Source organism: Podarcis pityusensis (genome assembly GCF_964106645.2).
Source record: "Podarcis pityusensis genome assembly, chromosome: 3".
Lineage (NCBI taxonomy): Eukaryota > Metazoa > Chordata > Lepidosauria > Squamata > Lacertidae > Podarcis > Podarcis pityusensis.
In genome coordinates this window covers 120,700,811-120,725,509 of record NC_138026.1, presented here as the reverse complement: position 1 = coordinate 120,725,509, position 24,699 = coordinate 120,700,811, and the positions used below count along the sequence as shown (strand labels likewise).

Below are 24,699 nucleotides of genomic sequence, written 5' to 3'. Positions count from 1 at the left end.
GTGCACCAGAGTTATCCTTTGCATTTCCCTGTAAGCTTTAAAACGTATCGTGCGAATGCGACCAACAGGTGTATCACACAGGCATGCTCACCTGAAATCCAAAGATTAGCTGATAGTGCTACTAGGGCTCTTCTGGACGGCCTGCTTATTTGAGCATTTGTCCTGATCTGTTTTCACAAATTGGGGCCTGGCACCCACTGGAGCAAGACAGCTGTTTTCCCCAGAGCTCTGCATCCTTCTTTAACTGTGCAACCTCCCTGTGCTGGAATGCAAGTTGAACCCGTCCTGCAAAATTGCAGCCTGGAAGCAGTCCTGGTAGCTGCTCCAGGTTGCCTGCTGAAATATACTCGGAATCGAGAGTGGATTTCATTCTCTTTATTCAGCTCATAGTGGTGAGGAGGAATGGAAGTTCCCCCAGAATGTCTGCTTTATATACATTATTTACACAATGGGCTGCACGTGATTGGCTAATTCCGGGATTCTCCTATAGGCCAATCAGGTTGCGGATTCACTTCCACCTGGAGCTGGAGTGGGTGGCTCCTGCGGACCAATCATACTGCTGCATTCTGAATCCTATTGTTCTAGGACCAATCAGACTGCTGCATTCTGATCCTATTCAACTCGGTACATAACACCTGCTGTGATGTTTGTGCAAAGGCCTTCTTCTTGTATGTCAAGAGTCTCCATCTGGTGGGCTTGCCGCTTGCCGCCGAAGAAGTAAAATACCCCTAAGAGCAGGTTCACACAATCACTGCAAAACCCTCAAAAACGGGTTGATCGGAACACAAGTGTGGATCCCATTGGCAATAAGGCATTCAGACAGAGCTTTTCCACATGCAAAACTCTGTTTGCACACGCCCCCCAACCCCCCCCCCACATTTCTTTATGTGTCACTTTGCTCATCTGCAATATGTAATCTTCTGAAACCTTCACGTCTCTCTGCTAAACCCCAGTTTTTTCTTAGTCCTTCTATTGCCACCGGCACCTCAAACGCCCTTCCTCTTCTACCACCCAAAAAAACATAGCTTTGGTGTGTTTGTGTGTCACTCCTGCCATCAACACCTCTTCCTTACCCGTCCCCGGTTTTGTGTAACATCTGACTGAAGAAGACCTCTGTGGAACCCTGAAGCTCGCTCGCTCGCTGCTTTGAGATTGCACGTGGGTGTGAAGAACGTCATGGTGTTCCAGGCAGAGTCTGCTTCTATTCTGCCCGTGCATTTCCTTCCCTACCTCAAACTTTAGGAATAAACAAGCTAGTATTTTTTATGCCTACGAGGCAGGCAGGGAGGGTGTAAGGAGGGAGTTCAAGTCAGCCAGAAAGGTCCGGGTTGTTGGAGAGGTTTGGGAATGTGCCTGGGGCACTGACTGGAGTCTGGAAGGAGCTGAAGAGCGTGAACATCCTGCCTGGATTATTCCAGAGGCAAATTGCACCACGGAGCAGGCAGGAACCTGCGGAGCCCGGTTGCGCTGAAGGACCTCAGGCCTGGCAGCGGTCAGGTGGCTCTCTGTGGGGTCCCTTGTACCAAAAATCTTCTCCCCAGTCCCTAGTGCTGTGTACAGCGGGTGGTACTGTGGTCTAAACCACTGAGCCTCTTGGGCTTGCCGATCAGAAGGTCGGCGGTTCGAATCCCCGCGAAGGGAGGAGCTCCCTTTGCTCTGTCCCAGCTCCTAGCAGTTCGAAAGCACACCAGTGCAAGTAGATAAATAGGTACCACGGTGGTGGAAAGGTAAACGGCATTCCCATGTGCTCTGGTTTCTGTCACAGTGTCCCATTGCTCCAGAAGCACTTTAGTCCTGCTGGCCACATGACCCAGAAAGCTGTCTGCGGACAAACACCGATTCCTTCGGCCTGAAAGTGAGATGAGCGTCGCAACCCCATAGTCGCCTTTGACTGGACTTAACCATCCAGGGATCCTTTACCTTACAGTTCTGATCACCACGCCTCCAAAAGGATATTGTAGAGTCAATTGGAAGAATTTCAGAAAAGGGCAGCCAGAATGATCAAGGGTTTGCAGTGACTCCGAAGTTTGCAGCGTTTAGGACTTTTTAGTTTGGAGAAAAGGCAACATGATAGGAGTTCATAAAATTATTCATGGCATGAAATTATTCATGGCATGGAGAAAGTAGATAGAGGAAAGTTTTTTTCACTCTCTCTCATAGCATCAGAACCAATGGCTATCCAATGAAGTTGAACGTTGAAAGGTTCAGGACAAATTTAAGAAAGGACTTCTTCATGAAGCGCAGTGTTAAACTATGGAACTCTCTGCCACAGGAGGCAGTGAATAAGACAATGGAGGGAAGAAGAGAGGCAAGAGCGATGAGGGGAAGATGTGGCCAAGTGCATTTGCCCAGACTTGCGTTTGGATCAGTTGGGGGGTGAAGACCAACAAATCAAGGCAGAAACTGCACAGGGCAGTCAGGTTTGAAAGAATCGTGGGTTTCTCTCTGGTTTCTCCCAGGTTTATATGTTAGTTTAACTAACATATGCACACTTTAGTATGTTCATTTTTTTCTGCATATACTTTCTGCAAAATTCAGAGGTGTGGATTGAGACAGCAGTCTGTGTTTCGGTGGGCTGGTTGCTTTGGAAGGTGCAAATTCGGAAAGTTGGCCTTTAAAAGAGAACCGAACCAAATTCTTTCCCCATCCTTAGCTTGGGCTCGAAGAAGCCCACAAGAAGACCTGAGCACAACAGCAGCACTCTCCCCTCTTGCAATTCCCAGCTAGTCGTATTCAGACGCATACTGCCTTGGGCTTCGTGCCTAGCAGAATTTATAGGTTGTTTCATGTGTGTTTTTGGAGGGGTGTGTGGAAGGATCCCAATTATCAATCTGTGCTCCTCTGATCCAGTTCCATCCCTATCAGTTCTGCCTCTAATCCTGTAAGAGCAATAAGAAGAGGTTGCTGGATGAGGCCAATGGCCCACCTAGTCCAGCCTCCCGTTCTCACAGTAGCCAGCCGCACGCCTGTGGAAAACCAGCCAGCAGGATTCGAACACAAGACCCTTCTCCCCAAACGGCTGAAGGGGATGGAGGCGCTTGCAGTGCTCCCTGAGAAGGAAAAGGCACTCTGCTTATGGTTAGGGGATCTCTCGCCCTGCTGCACGCTTGCTATTGTGAGGGGTGGCTAAGCTGGGACTCAGACCCAACTGGGCAGGGCTTGGGAGGAGAGTGAAATTGATGGAAATTGGGAGGGGGAAAATTCAGCATGCGCCCCTTTCTCCCTACCCGGCTGGGAATATTCAGATCTGGGCATCTCAGTTATGCAACTCTCTGCTCCAGATATGGAGGTTTAATTGGGAGGAGGCAGCTGGTTGGTGCCCAAAATAAACAGAGCTGTGAAAACTGGGTAAGAAGGGATGAATTTCTCTCTTTTTCTTTCTCTCTTTCTCTTCTGCCTCCTCATCTTGCTGCCCAGCACAACGGCTGTCCTGTGTTGATTGTACACACCCATCCTTCACTGGGAGACACCGTGTAACAGTCTAGAATGAAATATTTGTCCTGGCTCATGTCTGTACCTCTAACCAGCCTTCCTCCAACCTGGGTGCCCTCCAGCTGCGTGGGACCACAACTCCCATCAGCCCTAGCTAGAGAGGCTTTCAACCCCCATCAGCCTCACTATCATGTTGTTGTTGTTTAGTCGTTTAGTCGTGTCCGACTCCTCGTAACCCCCTGGACCAGAGCACGCCAGCACTCCTGTCTTCCACTGCCTCCTGCAGTTTGGCCAAACTCATGTCTGTAGCTTCGAGAACACGGTCCCACCATCTCGTCCTCTGTCTTCCCCTTCTCCTTGTGCCCTCCATCTTTCCCAACATCAGGGTCTTTTCCAGGGAGTCTTCTCTTCTCATGAGATGGCCAAAGTCTTGGAGCCTCAGCTTCAGGATCTGTCCTTCCAGTGAGCACTCAGGGCTGATTTCCTTCAGAATGGAGAGGTTTGATCTTCTTGCAGTCCACGGGACTCTCAAGAGTCTCCTCCAGCACCAGAATTCAAAAGCATCCATTCTGTGTTGTAGACAGTCCTGTGGGGTTTGGGGGAAGGGCACTATATACAATTATGCAGACTTGTGGGGAGGGCAGGAGCTGATTTGGACTAAGGTTACAGTGTCAGGGGAGGGGACTTTAGCCCTCCCCACTATGACGTTTATATTTTCTGAATTCCCCCTCCTTGGTGGCCTTTTGAAGCTTTCCAAGCAAGCAACCACCACATCTTGTGGCAGAGAGTTCCGCAAGTTATCCTTGCTGTTCTATACTGTTGTATCACGTCCAAGGCAACCCAACCAAGCCCTGCCATGTGTGAGATGAGTGGTGGAAAAAGTAGCAAAAGGTTGCATGCTCTTATTCTCAAGATATGGAAATAGGAGATTAGAAACCTCATGCTTGCCGATGGCAAAAGAGGACGGTCCTTTCTGAGATACGTGAAATATATGTGGGGGATTTTATATTTGTGAGTTCCGATACAATCTGATCTAATCTGTACCTGCCAGGGGAATTTGGTTACCTCCCAGCTTTCACACTTCCCAAATGTTGCAACATAGTTCTTGGCTCAAAAGGAACTACCAAGAATGTGTGTTTTGAGACAGAATATGTTTCGAAAGATATATTTTGAGAAACAAGCCCTGTTTTAAATACACATTCAAGTGCAAATTTTAATGCAGCATTGAATGGAAAGGAATGGATCGATGAGTGAGCACATGCAAGAGTGATTTGACCTGGAAATATTCTGTTCCGAATATTCTGGAAAATTCATACCCAAATGATTGATTTTGGAGCATTTGTGCCCCTACTCTTCAGGCGAAAAGGCTCCTAGAGCAGCTTGCATACAGTCAGTTAAAACAAGGCAGCCCTTGCCTGCATGCTTACAGCGTAAAAGGCATGACATAAAAGGAAAAAGGAAAGAGGAGGGAAGAGGAGCAAAAGTAAACTTGAGAGCCACTTTTTAAAGTTAGATAGGAAATAATCTAGAATAGAAGCAGATCAAGGGGTACCTGATGCAGCTGGTCTTTCAGCAATTCACATTTCACGTTTCATGAATGTCTGCAAATAGCTCAATATAACAAAAGATTTCAGCCACTGCGCTGTTTGTTTTTCTCATCAAAAGTGTTGCTGACATCTTCTGCATCCCAAGGGGGGGGGGGCGGGTGAAGACAAACATGAGCAACAACAACCTCTAAATTCACAGTTGAGAAAACTGCAGAGCGGGGGTGGGGAGAGTGAAAGTTTAAACGGTGCTTGAGCTGAATATGAGTCAGCATTGCGATGCCGCAGCAAAAAAAGCTAATGGAATTCTGTGTTGCATGAACAGGAGTTTAGTGCCCAGATCAGGGGAAGTTACAGTACCTCTTTTATTCCGCCATTGTCAGACGCCGCCTGGAGTACTGTGTCCAGTTCTCGACACGACTGTGTAAGAAAGATACTGGCATATAAAGGTAAAGGGACCCCTGACCATTAGGTCCAGTCGTGGCCGACTCTGGGGTTGCAGCGCTCATCTCGCTTTATTGGCTGAGGGAGCCGACATACAGCTTCCGGGTCATGTGGCCAGCAGGACTAAGCCGCTTCTGGCGAACCAGAGCAGCGCATGGAAACGCCGTTTACCTTCCCGCCGGAGTGGTACCTATTTATTTACTTGCACTTTGAGATGCTTTCGAACTGCTAGGTTGGCAGGAGCAGGGACCGAACAACGGGAGCTCACCCCATCGCGGGGATTCGAACCGCCGACCTTCTGATTGGCAAGTCCTAGGCTCTGTGGTTTAACCCACAGCGCCACCCGCATCCTTACTGGCATATACTATATGCCAATATTTGGATATAATATTTGGATATAATTATAATATAATATATAATTAAAGAATGGGAAAGGTTGTGGAATGAAAGGGTAAAATTTACAGCCTGTAACGCTTTGAAAGAGAATATGATGAAAATGAGGTATTGATGCTATATTACACCAGTGAAATTAGCTAAAATGTATAAGACAAATAATAAATGTTGGAAATGTGAAGAAAAAGAAGGAACATTTTATCTTATGTGGTGGGAATGTAAGAAAGTAAAGAACTTCTGGGAAATGATAATGGAAAAGATGTTGAAATATACATTCTTAAAAAAAAACCAGAAGCATTTTTACTTGGTATTATAGGCCAAGACATTAATAGGCAAGATGTTAAATTGTTTTTATATGCAACAACAGCAGTAAGAGTATTGTTGGCCCAGAAATGGAAGCAAGAAGAAATTCCGACGAAAGAAGAATGGCAGACGAAATTAATGGACTATGCAGAATTAAACAAAATGACAGGAAGGATTCGAAACCTGCGAGACCAGAGATTTACAGAAGATTGGAAGAAGTATATGAACTATTTGAAGAGCAACTGTAAAGAACAAATTACGCTAGTAGGACTACAAAACGTTTTGTAAGGAGAATTATGTGAAGTGTTACAAAGTAGAAAAAATAGAGATATTGGTTATGAGTTTGAAATGTAATAGGGAAGATAAGAAATGCATACTAAGAGATTAGATTGGAAATTTTTCAGACAGGATTGATGGAAGTCAAAAAGATTGAATAAGATGTAAGAGTAGGTCTAATTACTGTTGAAAATGGTATGTTAAAAAACTAATAAAAATTGTATTTTTTAAAAAAGAAAGATATTGGCAAGCTGGAAGGTGTGCAGAGGAGGGCGACCAAGATGATCAAGGGTCTGGAAACTAAGCCTGATGAGGAATGGTTGAAGGAGCTGGGTATGTTTAGCCTGGAAAAGAGGAGACTGAGAGGAGATATGAAAGTCATCTTCCACTATCTGAAGGGCTGTCACATGGAGGATGAAGCAAGCTTGTTTTCTGCTGCACTGGAGGGTAGGACTCGAACCCATGGCTTCGAGGAATGTGATTCCGACTAAACATCTGGAAGAACCAACTCCCTTAGAAAGTGGCGGACTCTCCTTGATTGTAGGATTTAAACAGAGGTTGGGTGGTCCTCTGTCAGGGATTTTGTGATTCCTGCATCGCAGTGGGTTGGACTAGATGACCGTCAGGGTCCCTTCAACTCTACAATTCTGAGGTTCTATGAAACTTAGCCAGGCTGCAGATAAGGATCAAAGCTTTTAGGGGAGATGAAGGTGATACGTCAAGGCAACGTTCCCTATGGCACATGGACATCCTTCGTCCGTTATCTGTACAAACAGGTTCTGCAGCTTTTCAAAAACAGACAGAAACCTGCAAAACATGCAGGCGAAGTGGAATGTGTGCCAGAAACAACAATGACTCTTTTTACGCAATTTCCCCCCCTCAATCTGAAGCGGACCAAACCCCCAATCTCCTCTGTGCTTCCAGAGTTACACAAAAACTCAGAATGGCACACAGTCAAAATTCCTAAGACACGGGGGGTGGAAATTCCTGGATGCTGCTGATAAGGTTACCAGTGGCTTCCAGCCACAATATTTATGCTCTTCCTTCTCTGTCGGAGGCAGACCCTACCTGCCTGCAGACTGTCTTGCCAGAGTGGTGCATGCTCTAGTTATCTCCTGCTTGGACTACTGCAGTGCGCTCTATGTGGCGCTACCTTTGAAGGTGACCCGGAAACTGCAATTAATCCAGAATGCGGCAGCTAGACTGGTGACTGGGAGCGGCCACCGGGACCACATATCACCGGACTTGAAAGACCTACACTGGCTCCCAGTACGTTTCTGAGCACAATCCAAAGTGTTGGTGCTGACCTTTAAAGCCCTAAACGGCCTCGGCTCGGTAGAACTAAAGGAGCGTTTCCACCCCCATCGTTCAGCCCAGACACTGAGGTCCAGCGCCGAGGGCCTTCTGGCGGTTCCCTCCTTGCGAGAAGTGAGGTTACAGGGAACCAGGCAGAGGGCCTCCTCGGTGGCACCCGCCCTGTGGAACTCAAGGAAATAAGCATCTATCTTACCTTTAAAAGACATCTGAAGGCAGCCCTGTTTGGGGAAGTTTTTAATATTTTATGCTGTATTGTTTTTAGCACTCGATTGGAAGCCGCCCAGAGTAGCTGGGGAAACTCTGTCAGATGGGTGGGGTATAAATAAGAAATTATTATTATTATTATTATTAGCCTCTCAGGACCAGTTTCTGGGATTCACAAGTGACGAGAAAGTGCTGGCGGACTCAGGCCGGCTTATGGGCTTTTCCATTTGGTTGGACACCGTGAGAATTGAGTGTTGGACTGGTTAAAGGAACAACTTATTCATGCAGCGCAGAGTTAAACTGTGGAACTCCCTGCCACAGCAGGCAGTGATGGCCAACAACTTGGATGGCTTTGAAAGAGATTAAGGCAAATTCATGGAGGAGAGGCTACTAGCCAGGATGGTCATGTTCTGCCTCCACAGTTGGAAGCAGCTATATGGCTGAATCCTGGTCACTGAAAACCACAGGAGGGCAGAGTTGCTCTTGTACTCAGATCCTGCTCACAAGATTCACTTGGGGGCATCTGGTTGGCTGCTGTGAGAACAGGCCACAGGATGAGGTGGGCCCTTGACCTGATCCAGCAACGCTCTTCTTATGTTCTTAGTAAAAATCAATGTGGATCCTAAAAACACTGGAAGTGAGAGCTGGACCATAAAAAAGGCTGATCGCCGAAGAATTGATGCCTTTGAATTCTGGTGCTGGAGGAGACTCTTGAGAGTCCCATGGACTGCAAGAAGATCAAACCTCTCCATTCTGAAGGAAATCAGCCCTGAGTGCTCACTGGAAGGACAGATCCTGAAGCTGAGGCTCCAAGACTTTGGCCACCTCATGAGAAGAGAAGACTCCCTGGAAAAGACCCTGATGTTGGGAAAGATGGAGGGCACAAGGAGAAGGGGACGACAGAGGACGAGATGGTGGGACAGTGTTCTCGAAGCTGCGAACATGAGTTTGTCCAAACTGTGGGAGGCAGTGGAAGACAGGAGTGCCTGGCGTGCTCTGGTCCAGGGGGCCACGAAGAGTCGGACATGACTAAACGACTAAACAACAACAACAAACACACCTTGCTCTGACATGTCGCCCCCTCTTTCTCTTCTCACCAGATCCTTTGGGTGCCTCCAGACTGTCACAATTTTGTGGGAGGGATGTGAGCTGGAAATTGAGGCATTTAAAGTAGAACAATGCAGCCTTGTTGCTCTAGCACAACAAACCCACCTTTCTGGGAAACCAAACAGAAACACGCCCCCCCCCCCATAAAATTAGCTTTTTCCACTTGGAAAATTGGGAAATTCACTTTAAAGTGTGGGTTGCCTAACTGCTCAATGAGAAGGTGTTGTCTTCTTCTTTGGTGATCCCTCGTAGCTGAGTAAGATTGTCTTCCATGAACATGGTCTTAACACTGAGTCCGTAAGTGACTGTGGAGGCCAATTCTGAACCCACACGTCCTTCCACAGTGAGGACATTGGTTTCCAGGTGGGAGTTGATCACAGTGTGGATTTGCCAAGCGTGCCTTCCTCTTAGCACGTTTCTCCCTTGCGTCCTGAGTTCGAGTGTCTTCAAAGCCCATGACACCTTTGGTAAAGGCTGTTCTCCAACTGGAACGCTCACAGGCCAGTGTTTCCCAGTTGTCGGTGGTTATACAGTGGTACCTTGGGTTAAGAGCTTAAATCATTCTGGAGGTCCGTTCTTAACCTGAAACTGTTCTTAACCTGAGGCACCACTTTAGCTAATGGGGCCTCCTGCTGCCGCCGCGCTGCCACCGTGCAATTTCTGTTCTCATCCTGAAGCAAAGTTCTTAACCTGAGGTACAATTAGTGGGTTAGCCCATGACACCTTTCGTAAAGGCTGTTCTCCAACTGGAACGCTCGCAGGCCAGTGTTTCCCAGTTGTCGGTGGTTATACAGTGGTACCTCGGGTTAAGAGCTTAAATCATTCTGGAGGTCCGTTCTTAACCTGAAACTGTTCTTAACCTGAGGCACCACTTTAGCTAATGGGGCCTCCTGCTGCCGCCGCGCAATTTCTGTTCTCATTCTGAAGCAAAGTTCTTAACCCGAGGTACAATTAGTGGGTTAGTGGAGTCTGTAACCTGAAGCATCTGTAACCTGAAGCGTCTGTAACCCGAGGTACCACTGTACTACATTTTTAAAAATTTGACAGTCTTTTAACATCTTTAAACAGCCCACAAGCAAATCTGGATAAATGCAGGTTGAATGCTTATCGTCATGTAACTGCCCTGCAAACCAATCGGTGTGAGTTTTATGCAAGCAAATCGAGATGAATGCTGAATAAATAGGTCGTCTGGAAGGGTCCTTAATCAATTCTGGCAAGAGATCTCACTTCTGCCTCTGCGAACTCAAGGTCCATCTTCTGGGGTGGGGGGGGGCGACTCGCTGATTGGCTCGGCATATGACAGCACCCCACATAAGGCTGAGGGCAACAAGATGGGGGGTGCAGGAGCAGACAAGTCGATTGCTGACATCCCCATGCATCTTTCCGGCAGAATTCCAGTTTGTGCCTTGAGCTCTTAAGGAAGAACTCACTGCCAGAGAACCTAAATTAAGGTTACCAGATTTTTTTCAATGAATCCAGGGATACTTTTCAACTTCCTACTAAATAGATGGATTTTGTCAGGGGACTGATTTGTAAATCTGGGGACTGTCCCTAGGAAACGGGGACGTCTGGTAACCTTAACCTACAGGTAAAGGTAAAGGACCCCTAACAGTTAAGTCCAGTCAAAGGTGACTCTGCGGCGCTCATCTTGCTTTACAGGCCGAGGGAGCCGGCGTTTGTCCGCAGACAGTTTTTCCGTGTCATGTGGCCAGAAGGACTACGCCGCTTCTGGTGCAACGGAACACCGAAACCAGAGCAGGGCACAGAAACGTCATTTGCCTTCCCACTGTAGCGGTACCTATTTATCTGCTTGTATTTTTTGGCGTGCTTTCAAACTGCTAGGTTGGCAGGAGCTGGGACCGAGCAACAGGAGCTCACCCCGTTGCGGGGATTCGAACTGCTGACCTTCTGATCAGCAAGCCCAAGAGACTCAGTGGTTTAGACCACAGCGCCACCCGTGTCCCCTAACCTTAACCTAGCTGGCTTTTAATAGATGATTAGACTAATTCAAGGAGGTAAAGGTAAAGGGACCCCTGACCATTAGGTCCAGTCGTGGCCAACTCCGGGGTTGTGGCGCTCATCTTGCTTTATTGCCCAAGGGAGCCGGTGTGCAGCTTCTGGGTCATGTGGCCAGCAGGACTAAGCCGCTTCTGGTGAAACAGAGCAGTGCACGGAAACGCCGGTTACCCTCCCGCCAGACCGGTACCTATTGATCTACTTGCACTTTGACGTGCTTTCGAACTGCTAGGTTGGCAGGAACAGGGACCGAGCAATGGGAGCTCACCCTGTTGTGGGGATTCGAACCACCAACCTTCTGATCGGCAGGTCCTAGGCTCTGTGGTTTAACCCACAGCACCACCCGTGTCCCCTAACCTTAACCCAGATGGCTTTTAATAGATGATTAGAATAATTCATGGAAGAGGAGAGGGCTATTGATGGCTGCTACTCACAATGGCTATGCACTGCCTCCACGACTGGCGCCTGCAATGCTTCAGAATACCAGTTCATGGGAAAGCCACTTCCGCCCTTCGGAAGAGGTGGAGTTGTGGGCTTCACAGCCCCACCCCGCGCAATTGGGGGAATCCCCGGCTGCGTCACCCCCTGGCCAGCCAATCAGCTGGCTCTGGGGGCATGGCCTGCCCTATTTAAGACAGGACACGGCCGGGGATCTCCCTCTTCGCTGCCTGCCAGCTGTTCCTGTTTCCCCCCTCCCCCCCATAAGGTTTTTGTTCCTTGACCTTGCTATGGACCTTGGTTGGTCACTGTTGAGGGGCCTGGTAGGAATTTTTCCACTTGGCAAATTGGCACCAGCCACTTGGTTTCCGCCTACCTCGTAGCAAATCGCCACAACTTTCTGAGTATTGGTGGTTAGGCATTGGTATAGTTCTGTAGTTGGAAGAGGGGAGGAAGCGCCATCACCTGCCCCACATATTGAAGGGTAGTCCGGTAAAGGATTCTGGGGGCCGTGGCCCTGTCCAAAGCCTGGGGAGGTGAGGGCCCAAGGCACGCCCACAATTGGTGACCCCGGGGGAGTTTCTAGTTGATGTGCATCAGCAGGACTCCCCCTACTGGTGGTTAACCCTTCCTGGACTTCAAGCGTATGGGCTGAAATCGGATATAGTCAGTTAGGACCAATGCCTAAGCCAATACCGCTCATCACCTGTAACCAATAAAGTTGTGGCCTTATTTAGCCCATTAACCTTAATATTTGTGTCATGTGTCATTATTTCCACGGGGGGGGGGGGACTCGCCACGCAACTGCAGGAGGAGACAATGTCCTTGTGTTGGATCCTGCTCGCCAGTTTTGCACAGGCATCTGGTCGTCCACTGTGAGAACAGGATGCTGGACTAGATGGGCCGTTGGCCTGATCCTGCAGGCTGTTCTTACGTTCCTGTGAAGGCTGGAGCTGCGACCAACCCCCCAACCCCCCCCCCCCGCCGCCGCCCTTTAAAGATTCCTTTCCCTACCCTTCAAGGCAAATTCTTTCAGCTAAGCCAGAGCCCTGTGCAATCTTCCATCCAAGAACGGAAGAGAATTTGGAGGGCCGTATAACTATAATTATATATACTTCCAGGCAGCAATTAAGCAGCTCCATTCTGAGAAGGAAGAGACTTATGGCATCCTGAGCCCATAGGCTGTGGGGAACTGGGGTGGGGTGCCGAGAGAATCCTAAGACACACACACACACACACACACACACACACACCGTGCTGAGCAATTTAGAATATCTCAGTGCTTCGCAGCAGACAGAGGCAGCCTGTAATTAAAGCCGGGACAAGCTTTTGCATCTAAGGCACCCAAACCATGCAGCAAACCAAGGGAAAGGAACGTCTTCCCTTGGGGAACACATTTTTGAAGCAAGACGAGAGTGCTCTCTCGCGCGCTCATGTCCTGCTTGCAGGCTTTCCTTGGGGGTATCTGGCCGGCGGCCGTGAGAACAAAACAGTGGACTTTAGTTTAAAGTCCAGATCAAGTGATATGATCGTGCCTCTTTATTCTGCCATGGTATACCTGAAGGAGCGTCTCCACCCCCATCGTTCAGCCTGGACACTGAGGTCCCGCTCCGAGGGCCTTCTGGCGGTTCCCTCCCTGCGAGAAGGGAGGTTACAGGGAACCAGGCAGAGGGCCTTCTCGGTGGTGGCACCCGCCCTGTGGAACGCCCTCCCATCAGATGTCAAGGCAATAAGCATCTACAGTGGTACCTCAGGTTAAGAACTTAATTTGTTCCGGAGGTCCGTTCTTAACCTGAAAGTGTTCTTAACCTGAGGTACCACTTTAGCTAATGGGGCCTCCTGCTGCTGCCACGCCGCCGGAGCAAAATTTCTGTTCTCATCCTGAAGCAAAGTTCTTAACCCGAGGTATTATTTCTGGGTTAGCGGAGTCTGTAACCTGAAGCGTATGTAACCTGAAGTGTCTGTAACCTGAGGTACCACTGTATCTTACTTTTACTTGTGGAAGCCGCCCAGAGTGGCTGGGGAAACCCAGCCAGATGGGCAGGGTACAAATAATAAATTATTATTATTATTATTATTATTATTATTATTATTATATTTTAAACGGCATCTGAAGGCAGCCCTGTTTAGTGAAGTTTTTAATGTTTGATGTTTTATTGTGTTTTTAATTTTCTGTTGGGAGCCGCCCAGAGTGGTTGGGGAAACCCAGCCAGATGGGCGGGGTATAAATAACATCATCATCATCATCATATTATTATTATTATTATTATTATTATTATTAGACCCCACCTGGAGTCGTGTCCAGTTCTGGGCACCCTAGTTTAAGAAGTCTACTGGCAACCCTTTTCTTAAGAGCCAGTGTGGTGTAGTGGTTAAGAGTGGTAGTCTTGTAATCTGGTGAACCGGGTTCGCTTCCCCGCTCCTCCACACGCAGCTGCTGGGTGATCTTGGGACAGTCACACTTCTCTGAAGTCTCTCAGCCCCACTCACCTCACAGAGTGTTTGTTGTGGGGGAGGAAGGGAAAGGAGAATGTGAGCCACTTTGAGACTCCTTCAGGTGGTGATAAAGCGGGATATCAAATCCAAACTCTTCTTCTTCTTCTCTTCTTAAACTAAAGAGACCCATATGCTGCCACCTTTCTCCATTGGGGAGTCGTTCCTTCCTCTTGATCATTCCGGTTACCCTGTCCTGAACCTTTCCCAACTCTACACTGGGCACAGAGAGGGATGGGTGAAAATGGTTGAAAACGTCAGCTCTGCTCAGTTTCTGTGGTTCCAGCTCTGCGCTCCGTGGTTCCACATCAGTTTGTGGCAGCTCCACAAAGACCCAGGCTTCTTCCTTGCCTTTGCTGCCTCAACCCCACAGCTCCTCCCTCCAGGCTTTCATTCACGGATCTGTGCCTTTTCAGTGAGTCTCCCAGGAAACCGATTGCTCCTCTCCCTGCTTCTTAGCTGCAATGGGCTCTGTGTGGGATGGAGGTGGTGACATTTTTCTGTTCCATGGCTTTCAGACCGGTGGTAATGTGACGGAGCGTGATTAATGACATCCATCAGGCTTTGGGGGAAATTGCTTCAGGTGCTTCTTTCGCACGGATAACGTGAGGCTGCCTTGGTACTCGGTCAGACTTGGTACTCGTTGGACTGGATGCCTGATGATCGTCTTTCAAAGCAACTGCTCTATTCTGAACTTAAAAATGGAAAGCGTAATGCTGGTGGTCAACAAAAGAGGTTCAAAGACTCTCTCAAGCAAATCTTTAAAAATGTAGTATAAACACGGACAGCTGGGATACCCTGGCCTGCAAGCGCTCCAGTTGGAGAACAGCCTTTACCAAAGGTGTCCTGGGCTTTGAAGACATTCGAACTCAGGACGCAAGGGAGAAACGTACTAAGAGGAAGGCACGCTTGGCAAATCCACACCGTGATCAACTCCCGCCTGGAAACCAATGTCCCCACTGTGGAAGGACGTGTGGATCCATAATTGGTCTCCGCAGTCACTTACGGACTCATTGTTCAAACCGTGTTTATGGAAGACAATCTTACTTGACCATGAGAGATTGCCAAAGAAGAGAAGAAGAGGAAGAGGAAGAGGAAGAGGAAGAGGAAGAAGAAGAAGAAGAAGAAGAAGAAGAAGAAGAAGAAGAAGAAGAAGAAGAAGACTCAGTCAGACTCTTGGTCCATCCAGCCCAGTTTTGCCCCCAAATCTTTCATTGCAGAGATTTGATTTCTAGCGGAAACTGAACCAGGGGCCTCTTTCAGGCAATTGGGAGGTCATGTGCTATAAAAATCAAGTCAGTAAATACTTTTTGTCACAACCCTATAAGGCAGATCAGGATTGTGATTCTTGCCCTAGTCCTCGAACAAAGTGCTGATCCAAAATTCTGTACCACACTTTCCTCTGTGCTACAGGTGGGCTGGCTCCCTTTTTAAAAATGTAAAAACAAGGCATGTAGTCAGCTGAATGTAAATTTGCCCCTAGACACACACACACACACACACACACACACACACACACACAATTATTCTAAAGGTGGAATGAATTTTGTAAATGTTGAAATACTGGAGGAAGGGGGTGACTGGGTGACATCTCCAGTTTCTAGCCAATCAGAACTGTGCTGAGCACATATGATATAATGATGCCTTCCGTTACCAGCCAATCAGCTGTGTGCACAGCCAGAAGTTGACTTAGTGACATCTCCAGTTTCCAGCCAATCAGAACCGTGCACAGCCGGAAGCCGCTATAAACACACAGAATCCGTTTCCACTGAGCTCAGTCCAGGAGACAATATTGCACATCTAATCAAAACACAATGATTGCATTCCCACAGCAGACTCGCTGTTCCAATGCTGTACTACTTGCATGTTCATAACACATTTTTATTGTTAGCCGACGTGAGATGATCACTGAAGAGCTGCCTCAAAATGCACGAAATAAATGGCAGAAAATGCTTAGGCTGTCACCAAAGAACAACCCCCAGGATCTTTGGAGATGGAGGGCAAGGGAAGGGTGGGGCAGAACACCTTATAGCCACGGTTTGCAATGTTGTATTGGCTAAACTGTGGTTGGCTGTTACTGCATTTTAATATTTTATAATAATAGTAGTAATAATTTAATCGTAGTTTATTATTTCTACCCTGCCCATCTGGCTGGGTTTCCCCAGCCACATTTTATTAATGTGGATCTTACTGTCTTGTGTTTCTGTGTTGTGAGCTGCTCTGCTACAGAAATATTTTAAATAAACAGAGAGCAGAGGACCCTTGCAACTTTGCAAAATACACAAGCTCAGAGCTTGGCGAATGTGGGTCAATCCCCACCTCCCTTCTTAGCATCATTCCTTTTCTTGGCTCTCGGATTCCTTCATCCCAGCAAAAGTCAGGCATCACCCATTTGCACCCGTCTTGGAGACAACCGTAGTATCACGCTGCCCCAGCGAAAGCTGCGAAGGCTGCAGTTTATTCATATGTCGCAGCATGCAAGATGACAGCCAGCTCTGTCTCAATGGGAAAGGGTTGGGGACGACGGCTATTACTCTCATGCATCACTCATTTGTAAATCTCTGTCCCTGATAGGAGGATAGCGGAAGGGATGAGGTCAGCCAACTCCTCAGTGGGGCCATTAACGCAGCGAGTCTGTTCTCAGTCGCTCAGGATTTGGCCCGCTGTCAAATGATATGTTATTCCTCCCTCCTCCCTCTCTCTTTCTTTGCAACACGTAAGAGATAATAACAGTGAACCAGAGTAACTTCAAAACTTTCAATAAGAGCCTAAGAATTTAAAAAGAGGTATGCAGGATCAGGCCACGGTTGGCATCCTGTGGTTGCAACTCAAAAATCAAGGAAGGAACGTAATTTCCTGTATTCTTTTTAAAGGTAAAGGGACCCCTGACCATTAGGTCCATTCGAGGACGTCTCTGGGGTTGCGGCGCTCATTTCGCTTTACTGGCCGAGGGAGCCGGTGTACAGCTTCCGGGTCGTGTGGCCAGCATGACTAAGCCGCCTCTGGCGAACCAGAGCAGCGCATGGAAACGCCGTTTACCTTCCTGCCGGAGGTAACAACAACATCCAAATTATAGCTACTCTTTGATTTCCTGATGAGAGGTGATGTGATGGATATCTTCAAACATCTCAAGGGCTGTCACATGGAAGAAGGAGCAAGCTTGTTTTCTGCTGCTCCAGAGGGGAGGACTCGAACCCATGGCTTCAAGTTACAAGGAAGGAGATTCTGACTCAACATCAGGAAGAACTTTGTCATCTTGTGAACCACTCTGAGATCTTCGGATGATTGGTTGTATACAAATTTAATAAATAAATAAGAACTTTCTGAGGGCAAGAGCTGTTTGACGGTGGACTCTGTTGGAATTCTGCCTGGGTCAGAGGAATGTGCCACAGCGTAGGCACCGGCAGATATTCCTGTCGACCTCCCCGCGTCTCAACTCTGCTGATAAGCAGGCGAGGTCCGGCGATTCTTCTCAGATGTATGAGAGGAACACACCGTTCTTCCTCTCTCCCCTTTGGTGTCCCCAGGGAGGGGAAAGAAGCAGACAGAAAACTATTTACATCATTTATTTCTGCCTCTTACATCAGTACAGAGAATCATGTCTGCACTCAACAACAGCAAGAAGAAACTCCTCCCAAGTACATCCAGTACGGGTCATATGACACACACACACACTGAGCTAACATCCGGTGCTCAGTACAGAATGGACTGCCCCTTTGTTCCCATGGCAACAGTCACAAACATCCTGTCTGGCTTTCCAGCCACAAGCAGCTGGCTGAGCTGCTAGAGCCTTTGCTTGCTGCAGCATTGGTGCTTTATGGTAACAGACTCTCCTCCACTGGAGATTTTTAGGCAAAAATTTGACAGCCATCAGTCATGGATGCTTCAGTCGTGATTCCTGCATCGAAGGCGATTGGACTAGATTACCCTCCTGCCTCCACAATCCTGTGATTCTTATGCAGATACAAAATGAATTAAATTTGAAGAGAATGCACTAGGAAATGCATTTCAGAACTCTTTCTGCTGGATCGTGCTCTAACCACTCAGGTTGGAGAAACTTTCCTCACTCACATCTTTCCTTGCTTTCCAAAATCCCGCCTCTGACCTGTTAAGGAGTTCTACGTAGGGTTGAAAAGAATTCATTTCAAATGAAAGTCGTCTACCACCTCCCTCGCCTTAATTCCCCCCCCCTTCACATTTCTAAAATAGTGCATCAAGCAGAATTTGAAAGATGTATACGTAAATAAAGGGTATGTCCAGATAGCACTGAAACAACAACAACAACAAAAGAGTTTAGGACTTGCCGATCAGAAGGTTGGCGGTTCGAATCCCCGTGACGGGGTGAGCTCCCATTGCTCGGTATCTGCTCCTGCCAACCTAGCAGTTCGAAAGCACGTCAAAGTGCAAGTAGATAAATAGGTACCGCTCCAGCGGGAAGGTAAACGGCGTTTCCGTGCGCTGCTCTGGTTTGCCAGAAGCGGCTTAGTCATGCTGGCCATGTGACCCGGAAGCTATACCCCGGCTTCCTTGGCCAGTAAAGTGAGAAGAGCGCCGCAACCCCAGAGGCTGGACCAAATGGTCAGCGGTCCCTTTACCTTTACCTTTAAAATGCACCTAAAATGCATCTAAAATGGATGTGGGTGGCACTGTGGGTTAAACCACAGAGCCTAGGGCTTGCTGATCATAAAGTCAGCGGTTCAAATCCCCGTGACGGGGTGAGCTCCCGTTGCTCAGTCCCTACTCCTGCCAACCCAGCAGTTTGAAAGCGCGTCAAAGTACAAGTAGATAAATAGGTACCGCTCCGGTGGGAAGGTAAACGGCGTTTCCGTGCGCTGCTCTGGCCACATGACCCGGAAGCTGTACGCCGGCTCCCTCGGCCACCCACCCCAGAGTCGGCCACGACTGGACTTAACAGTCAGAGGTCCCTGTGTCATACGTTAATATCAAAGGAGGGGAGAGGTCCCTATCCTGGCTCAGATTCCTCCTAGTCAGCAGGGAATAGCATGCATGACTTAGTTAGGCTACCAGATGGAGAGTTGGAATTGGCAGGGAGCTGCGGGTGGCAGCAGGCTGGAGGAGTCAGCCAGCTCCATCTCCCCCAGGAAGCGCCTGTACTTGTGAGAATCACACTCTCTGCAGATCAAATGTCTCTCCTCTCCCGGGGTGGAAAGCTCAGGCTGCGTTTGCGCGGCTCTGTCGCCCCCTCCTGCCCGGTTGGGGCAAGAGCGACACCAGCAAGGCACGCTTCCTCCTCCAGGCAGAGCTCTTGCACCTTTGACAGGGCAGGAATTCAACCGGTGCAGCTTTCCCCAACTCTGAAAAACGCGCCGGCAGGGAACGTTTCCTATGTACCTTGGTTGGACTGAATTTGTACAACATTCACATATGCATATGGAGGGGGAGACTAGCCTAAGGGCAATAGCATGGAACAAACCCTGGGTTTTTTGGGACATGCAGTGCTTCTTCCTCTGTTGGAATCATAGAATTGTAGATTTGGAATGGGCCACAAGGGTCATCTAGACTAACTCCCTACAGTGCAGGAACCTTTTGCTAGCATGAGACTCGAACCCATGGCCTGGAGATTAAGAGTCTCATGCTCTACTGACTGAGCTAACCCTCCCCACTCTGCGTAGCATGACGCTTATTTTTGTGGGAATGTTCAGGGATGCAGGAGAGGATATATTGTTTGGTTATAGCCTTTCCAACTTGTGTTAACAAGTTCACAATTTAGCAGAGTAACATTCCCCTTTTTAAACTCGCAGCAGATGCGTTTGCTCAGGCTCGCTAAAGCTTCTATAATAACTGTTCTGGTATTTTCCCCTTATTCCCTCATAAAAGATAAGACACGACACAGTCTTCTATAAAAGTATAAAAAGAGTTTACTCACTCACATTCTGTTCACATTCGGATCCCAGAAGGCAGACTTAGCTTAGAAAAGTAACATACACCTGGAAAATATCCCATAAACAGACAGTCCCTTTTTCCTCTCTTGGCTGGAAGCCAAGACAGCATCTTTGGCTAAGCAGATGTTGCTTCTTCGATGCATGTAGTCAAAGAGAGAAAGATGGCTGCCCTGCCCTGTGCTTTTGTTGTTACCTGCACAGGTGAGGCCACGTCCACCTCCAGTCACATGCAGAGGAAATCTGTCCCAGCCCAGAAGGAAACAGGAAGTTTACCTGGTGGCTGGACAAACATTCCTCCCCATGTGTAAACATGATCACTCTAGGATTGTTGTACTTGACTGCTCTTGTGTTTCACATCCCACAATTTTGGGGCTTGCTCCCTTCCAGGCAGCCTTTACCATGGGAGATGCGTAACCTCAGGGCATTTCTGCATAGGATAGGACCTGATTGTTCAGATGAGCATCCTCCATGGGGAGACAGGGGGCTCCTCTGGGGTTTATTGTTATGTTCGCAGCTGACTTGTCCTCCAGGGAGCTCAAGGTCATGGTTCTCTCCCTGTACATTTCCGAGCACAATTCAAAGTGTTGGTGCTGACCTTTAAAGCCCTAAACGGCCTCGGTCCAGTATACCTGAAGGAGTGTCTCCACCCCCATCGTTTTGCCCGGACACTGAGGTCCAGCTCCAAGGGCCTTCTGGCAGTTCCCTCACTGCGAGAAGCCAAGTTACAGGGAACCAGGCAGAGGGCCTTCTTGGTAGTGGCGCCCGCCCTGTGGAACGCCCTCCCACCAGATGTCAAAGAGAAAAATAACTACCAAACTTTTAGAAGACATCTGAAGGCAGCCCTGTTTAGGGAAGCTTTTAATGTTTAATAGGTTATTGTATTTTAGTGTTTTGTTTGAACCCGCCCAGAGTGGCTGGGGAAACCCAGCCAGATGGGTGGGGTATAAATAAATCATTATTATTATTATTATTATTATTATTATTATTATTATTAATTGCTTTAGATACCTATGAGGTCCATCAATTACCATATAGCATATATTCAACACAAAAAACAGGGACAATTTGTTGCTGACAAAGGACAGCTGGACATATAAAGGGCCCCGTTACCTTCAGGAGCTTAGGGCCTCATCCAACCTCAATCCGGCCCTGGACAGGGGGTGCACCCACAGATTACAGGAATGAAAGCTGGCCCCTCTGGGTATCTGGACAGGCTGGCAGAACACTTCCTTTGCATGCAGGTGGTGCCAGTCTAAACCCCAGGATCTGTGATTTGAAAGGATCTGGTGCAAAGGATTTCTCTTGGCCTGAGATTCTGGAGAGCATCTGCCGGTCAATTAGGGTCAGCTGGACATATAAAGGGCCCCATTACCTTTAGGAGCTTAGGGCCTCGTCAAACCTAAATCTGGCCCTACAATTCCTAGGGTTTTTATACGATCTGAGCTGCTTTCCGCCTGACCCCTCTCCTCTCTCCTCTCCAGGGAGTGATGTTCCGGCTTTAGCTACCCCACTGCCGCCGCCGCTGCTCAAAATGATGTCCGGACTGCCGGAGGCGCTGAGCCGGCTGAGGGCGAACTCTCTGCGCAGCTGCTTCAGCCTGGCGGGGCCCTCGGAGTCCACCATGGTGGCCGTGCCCATCGACATCGACAAGGACGAGGTCCGGATCCTCAAGGTCTGCTTCCACAGCAACAGCTTCAACATGGGGAAGAACTTCAAGCTAGTGAAGTGTACCGTCATGACCGAGATCAGGGTGAGACTGTCACAGGGAAAAGGGTTTTTTGGGGCTCAGCCTAAGATCGGAGGGCGGTGGCGGTGGGGGGAAGAGGGAGGCAACTTACTTGTTTGTTTTTATTGATTTATTAACAACAACAACAACAACAACAATTTATTATTTATACCCCACCCATCTGGCTGAGTTTCCCCAGCCACTCTGGATAGCTTCCAATAGAGTGTTAAAAACAATACAGCATTAAATATTAAAAACTTCCCTGAACACGGCTGCCTTCAGATGTCTTTTAAAGATAAGATAGCTACTTATTTCCTTCACATCTGAAGGGAGGGCGTTCCACAGGGCGGGTGCCACTACCGAGAAGGCCCTCTGCTTGGTTCCCCGTAACCTCACTTCTCACAATGAGGGAACCGCCAGAAGGCCCTCAGCGTTGGATCTCAGTGTCCGGGCTGAACGGTGGGGGTGGAGACGCTCCTTCAGGTATACAGGACCGAGGCTATATAGGGCTTTCAAGGTCAGCACCAACACTATGAATTGTGCTCGGAAACGTACTGGGAGCCAATGCAGATCTCTCAGAACCGGTGTTATGTGGTCTTGGTGGCCGCTCCGAGTCACCAGTCTAGCTGCCGCATTCTGGATTAGTTGTAGTTTCCGGGTCACCTTCAAAGGTAGCCCCAAGTAGAGCGCATGGCAGAAGTCCAAGCGGAAGATAACTAGAGCAAGTGCCACTCTGGCAAGACAGTCTGCGGGCAGATAGGGTCTCATCCTGCATACCATATGGGCCCTTCTCCTGCACTCCCTGGCCTCTTATTGTCTCTTTCCTGTGCATCGTAACATTTAAGACTACTTAAAACTCAGGCGCAGGATTTGCATAGTGGTTAGAGAGGACGTGGGAGAGTCCTGGGTTCAATTTCCTACTCAGCCATGAAACTCACTGGGTGATGTTGCTGCGGTCACTGGAGGAGAGGTGGGGGAACTATATAGTCAAGCACCCTGTGATCCCCGGAGGAAGGGTGCTATAGAAATTTAGTAAATAGATAAAGGCCTGCCACTTTGAGCACCCTTAAGAATGGATAGAAAAGCAATAATGAAAGAAAGAAACAGATAAAATGAAATGAGAGCAACCCATTACTGGTATATAACCTCTACTCATTTACACTTTATTTACACCAAACCTTAGAGCAGGCATCCCCAACCTTCAGCCCTCCAGATGTTTTGGACTACAATTCCCATCATCCCTGACCACTGGTCCCATTAGCTAGGGATCATGGAAGTTGTAGGCCAAAACATCTGGAGGGCCGCAGGTTGGGGATGCCGGCCTTAGAGGTTAAAACAAAATTCTCCAGAATAAGGTTTCCTTTAATTGCCCCTACCCTGACCTATCCAATTTCTGTTGTTTAATAGGGGTGGGATTCTTTCTGGAGATGCTCAAATACCCGTAATCTGTTTTTGGGTTCCCTGAGGAAAGTCTTGTTGTTGTTGTTGTTTAGTCGTGTCCGACTCTTCGTGACCCCCTGGACCAGAGCATGCCAGACACTCCTGTCTTCCACTGCCTCCCGCAGTTTGGTAAACTCGTGCTGGTAGCTTCGAGAACACTGTCCCACCATCTCGTCCTCTGTCTTCCCCTTCTCCTTGTGCCCTCCATCTTTCCCAACATCAGGGTCTTTTCCAGGGAGTCTTCTCTTCTCACGAGGTGGCCAAAGTATTGGAGCCTCAGCTTCAGGATCTGTCCTTCCAGTGAGCACTCAGGGCTGGTTTCCTTCAGAAGGGAGAGGTCTGATCTTCTTGCAGTCCATGGGACTCTCAAGAGTCTCCTCCAGCACCAGAATTCAAAAGCATCTATTCTTCGGCGATCAGCCTTCTTGATGGTCCAGCTCTCACTTCCATACATCACTACTGGGGAAACCATAGCTTGAACTATACGGACCTTTGAGGAAAGTCTTAGTTCTCCAAAATCTCAACACGCAGAGAAGGGCTCCTTACATGTCCCTGAATGTCAACCCCATGGGCCCAGGAGGATCATCTAAGGTGGCTTGCATAAGTGGGAACCCGCAGATGGGCGTTAGAGCATCTGAAAACATCTTGTGCATAAGAAGTACATGACAGAACGTTCCCAGAGCATATGGACCAGCGAGGCCACATTTCCCTTGCAGTAAAAACAAGCAGCAGGGTTTTTTTAAAAAAAAACCAGTTTCCTCCTTTTTATAGCAATCCAGTGCCCTTTAAGTCTCAATCTAATTAATACACACACACACACACACACACACACACACACACACTTTTATTAATTTTTTTAACATATCATTTCCAACAATCACATAACTTCTTATCTTATACAATATTTTAGTCTTCCATCAACACCACTGATGCTTTTCCGTTCTTTATCACTTATTCTGCATTTCTTAATTTCTCTATTACTCTTAATTATCATTAACTAACAATTCTCCTCACAATCTTTCTTGCAATATTTCAAATAATCATCCTCACTAGACTTCTTGCAATCCTACTAGCGTAATCTGTTCATTACAATTACTTTTCAAATAGTTCTTATATTTACTCCAGTCTTCTAAGAATCTCTGGTCCCGAAGGTTTTGAATCCTTCCTGTTAATTTATCCAATTCTGCGTAGTCCATCAGTTTCATCTGCCATTCTTCTTTTGGCGGTAATTCTTTTTTTTCCATTTTTGTGCCAGAATATTCTTGCTGCTGTCATTGCATATAAAAACAACTTACAATCTTGCCTATTAATATCATCTCCTACAATGCCAAGTAAAAATGCTTCCGGTTTCTTAATAGATGTATATTTTAACATCTTTTTCATCTCATTATATATCATTTCCCAGAAGTTTTTCACTTTTTTACATTCCCACCAAATGTGATAAAAAGTTCCTTCCTTTTCTTTACATTTCCAACATTTATTACTTGTTTTATATATTTTAGCTAATTTCACAGGGGTAATATACCACCTATACATCATTTTCACCACATTTTCTTTCAAAGCATTGCATGCAGTAAATTTTAATCCTTCTTTCCACAGTTTTTCCCAATCTTTTAGCTGTATATTATACCCAAAATCTCTGGCCCAATGTATCAGAACCGAC

The 24,699-nt window shown here is 47.7% G+C and overlaps 1 protein-coding gene across 7 annotated transcripts in view; it reads left to right on the top strand.

The window, feature by feature from the left end:
* Positions 1 to 24,699, top strand: part of PTK2B (protein tyrosine kinase 2 beta) — a 115,193-nt gene that overhangs the window by 27,862 nt on the left and 62,632 nt on the right. For all 7 annotated transcript variants that reach the window (XM_081000888.1, XM_081000889.1, XM_081000891.1 and 4 more), the window contains one exon: positions 21,352 to 21,620. In XM_081000888.1, coding sequence (XP_080857014.1) covers positions 21,402 to 21,620 — 219 coding nt within the window. In that variant the 5' untranslated portion in view covers positions 21,352 to 21,401. The remainder of the gene's footprint in view (positions 1 to 21,351; positions 21,621 to 24,699) is intronic.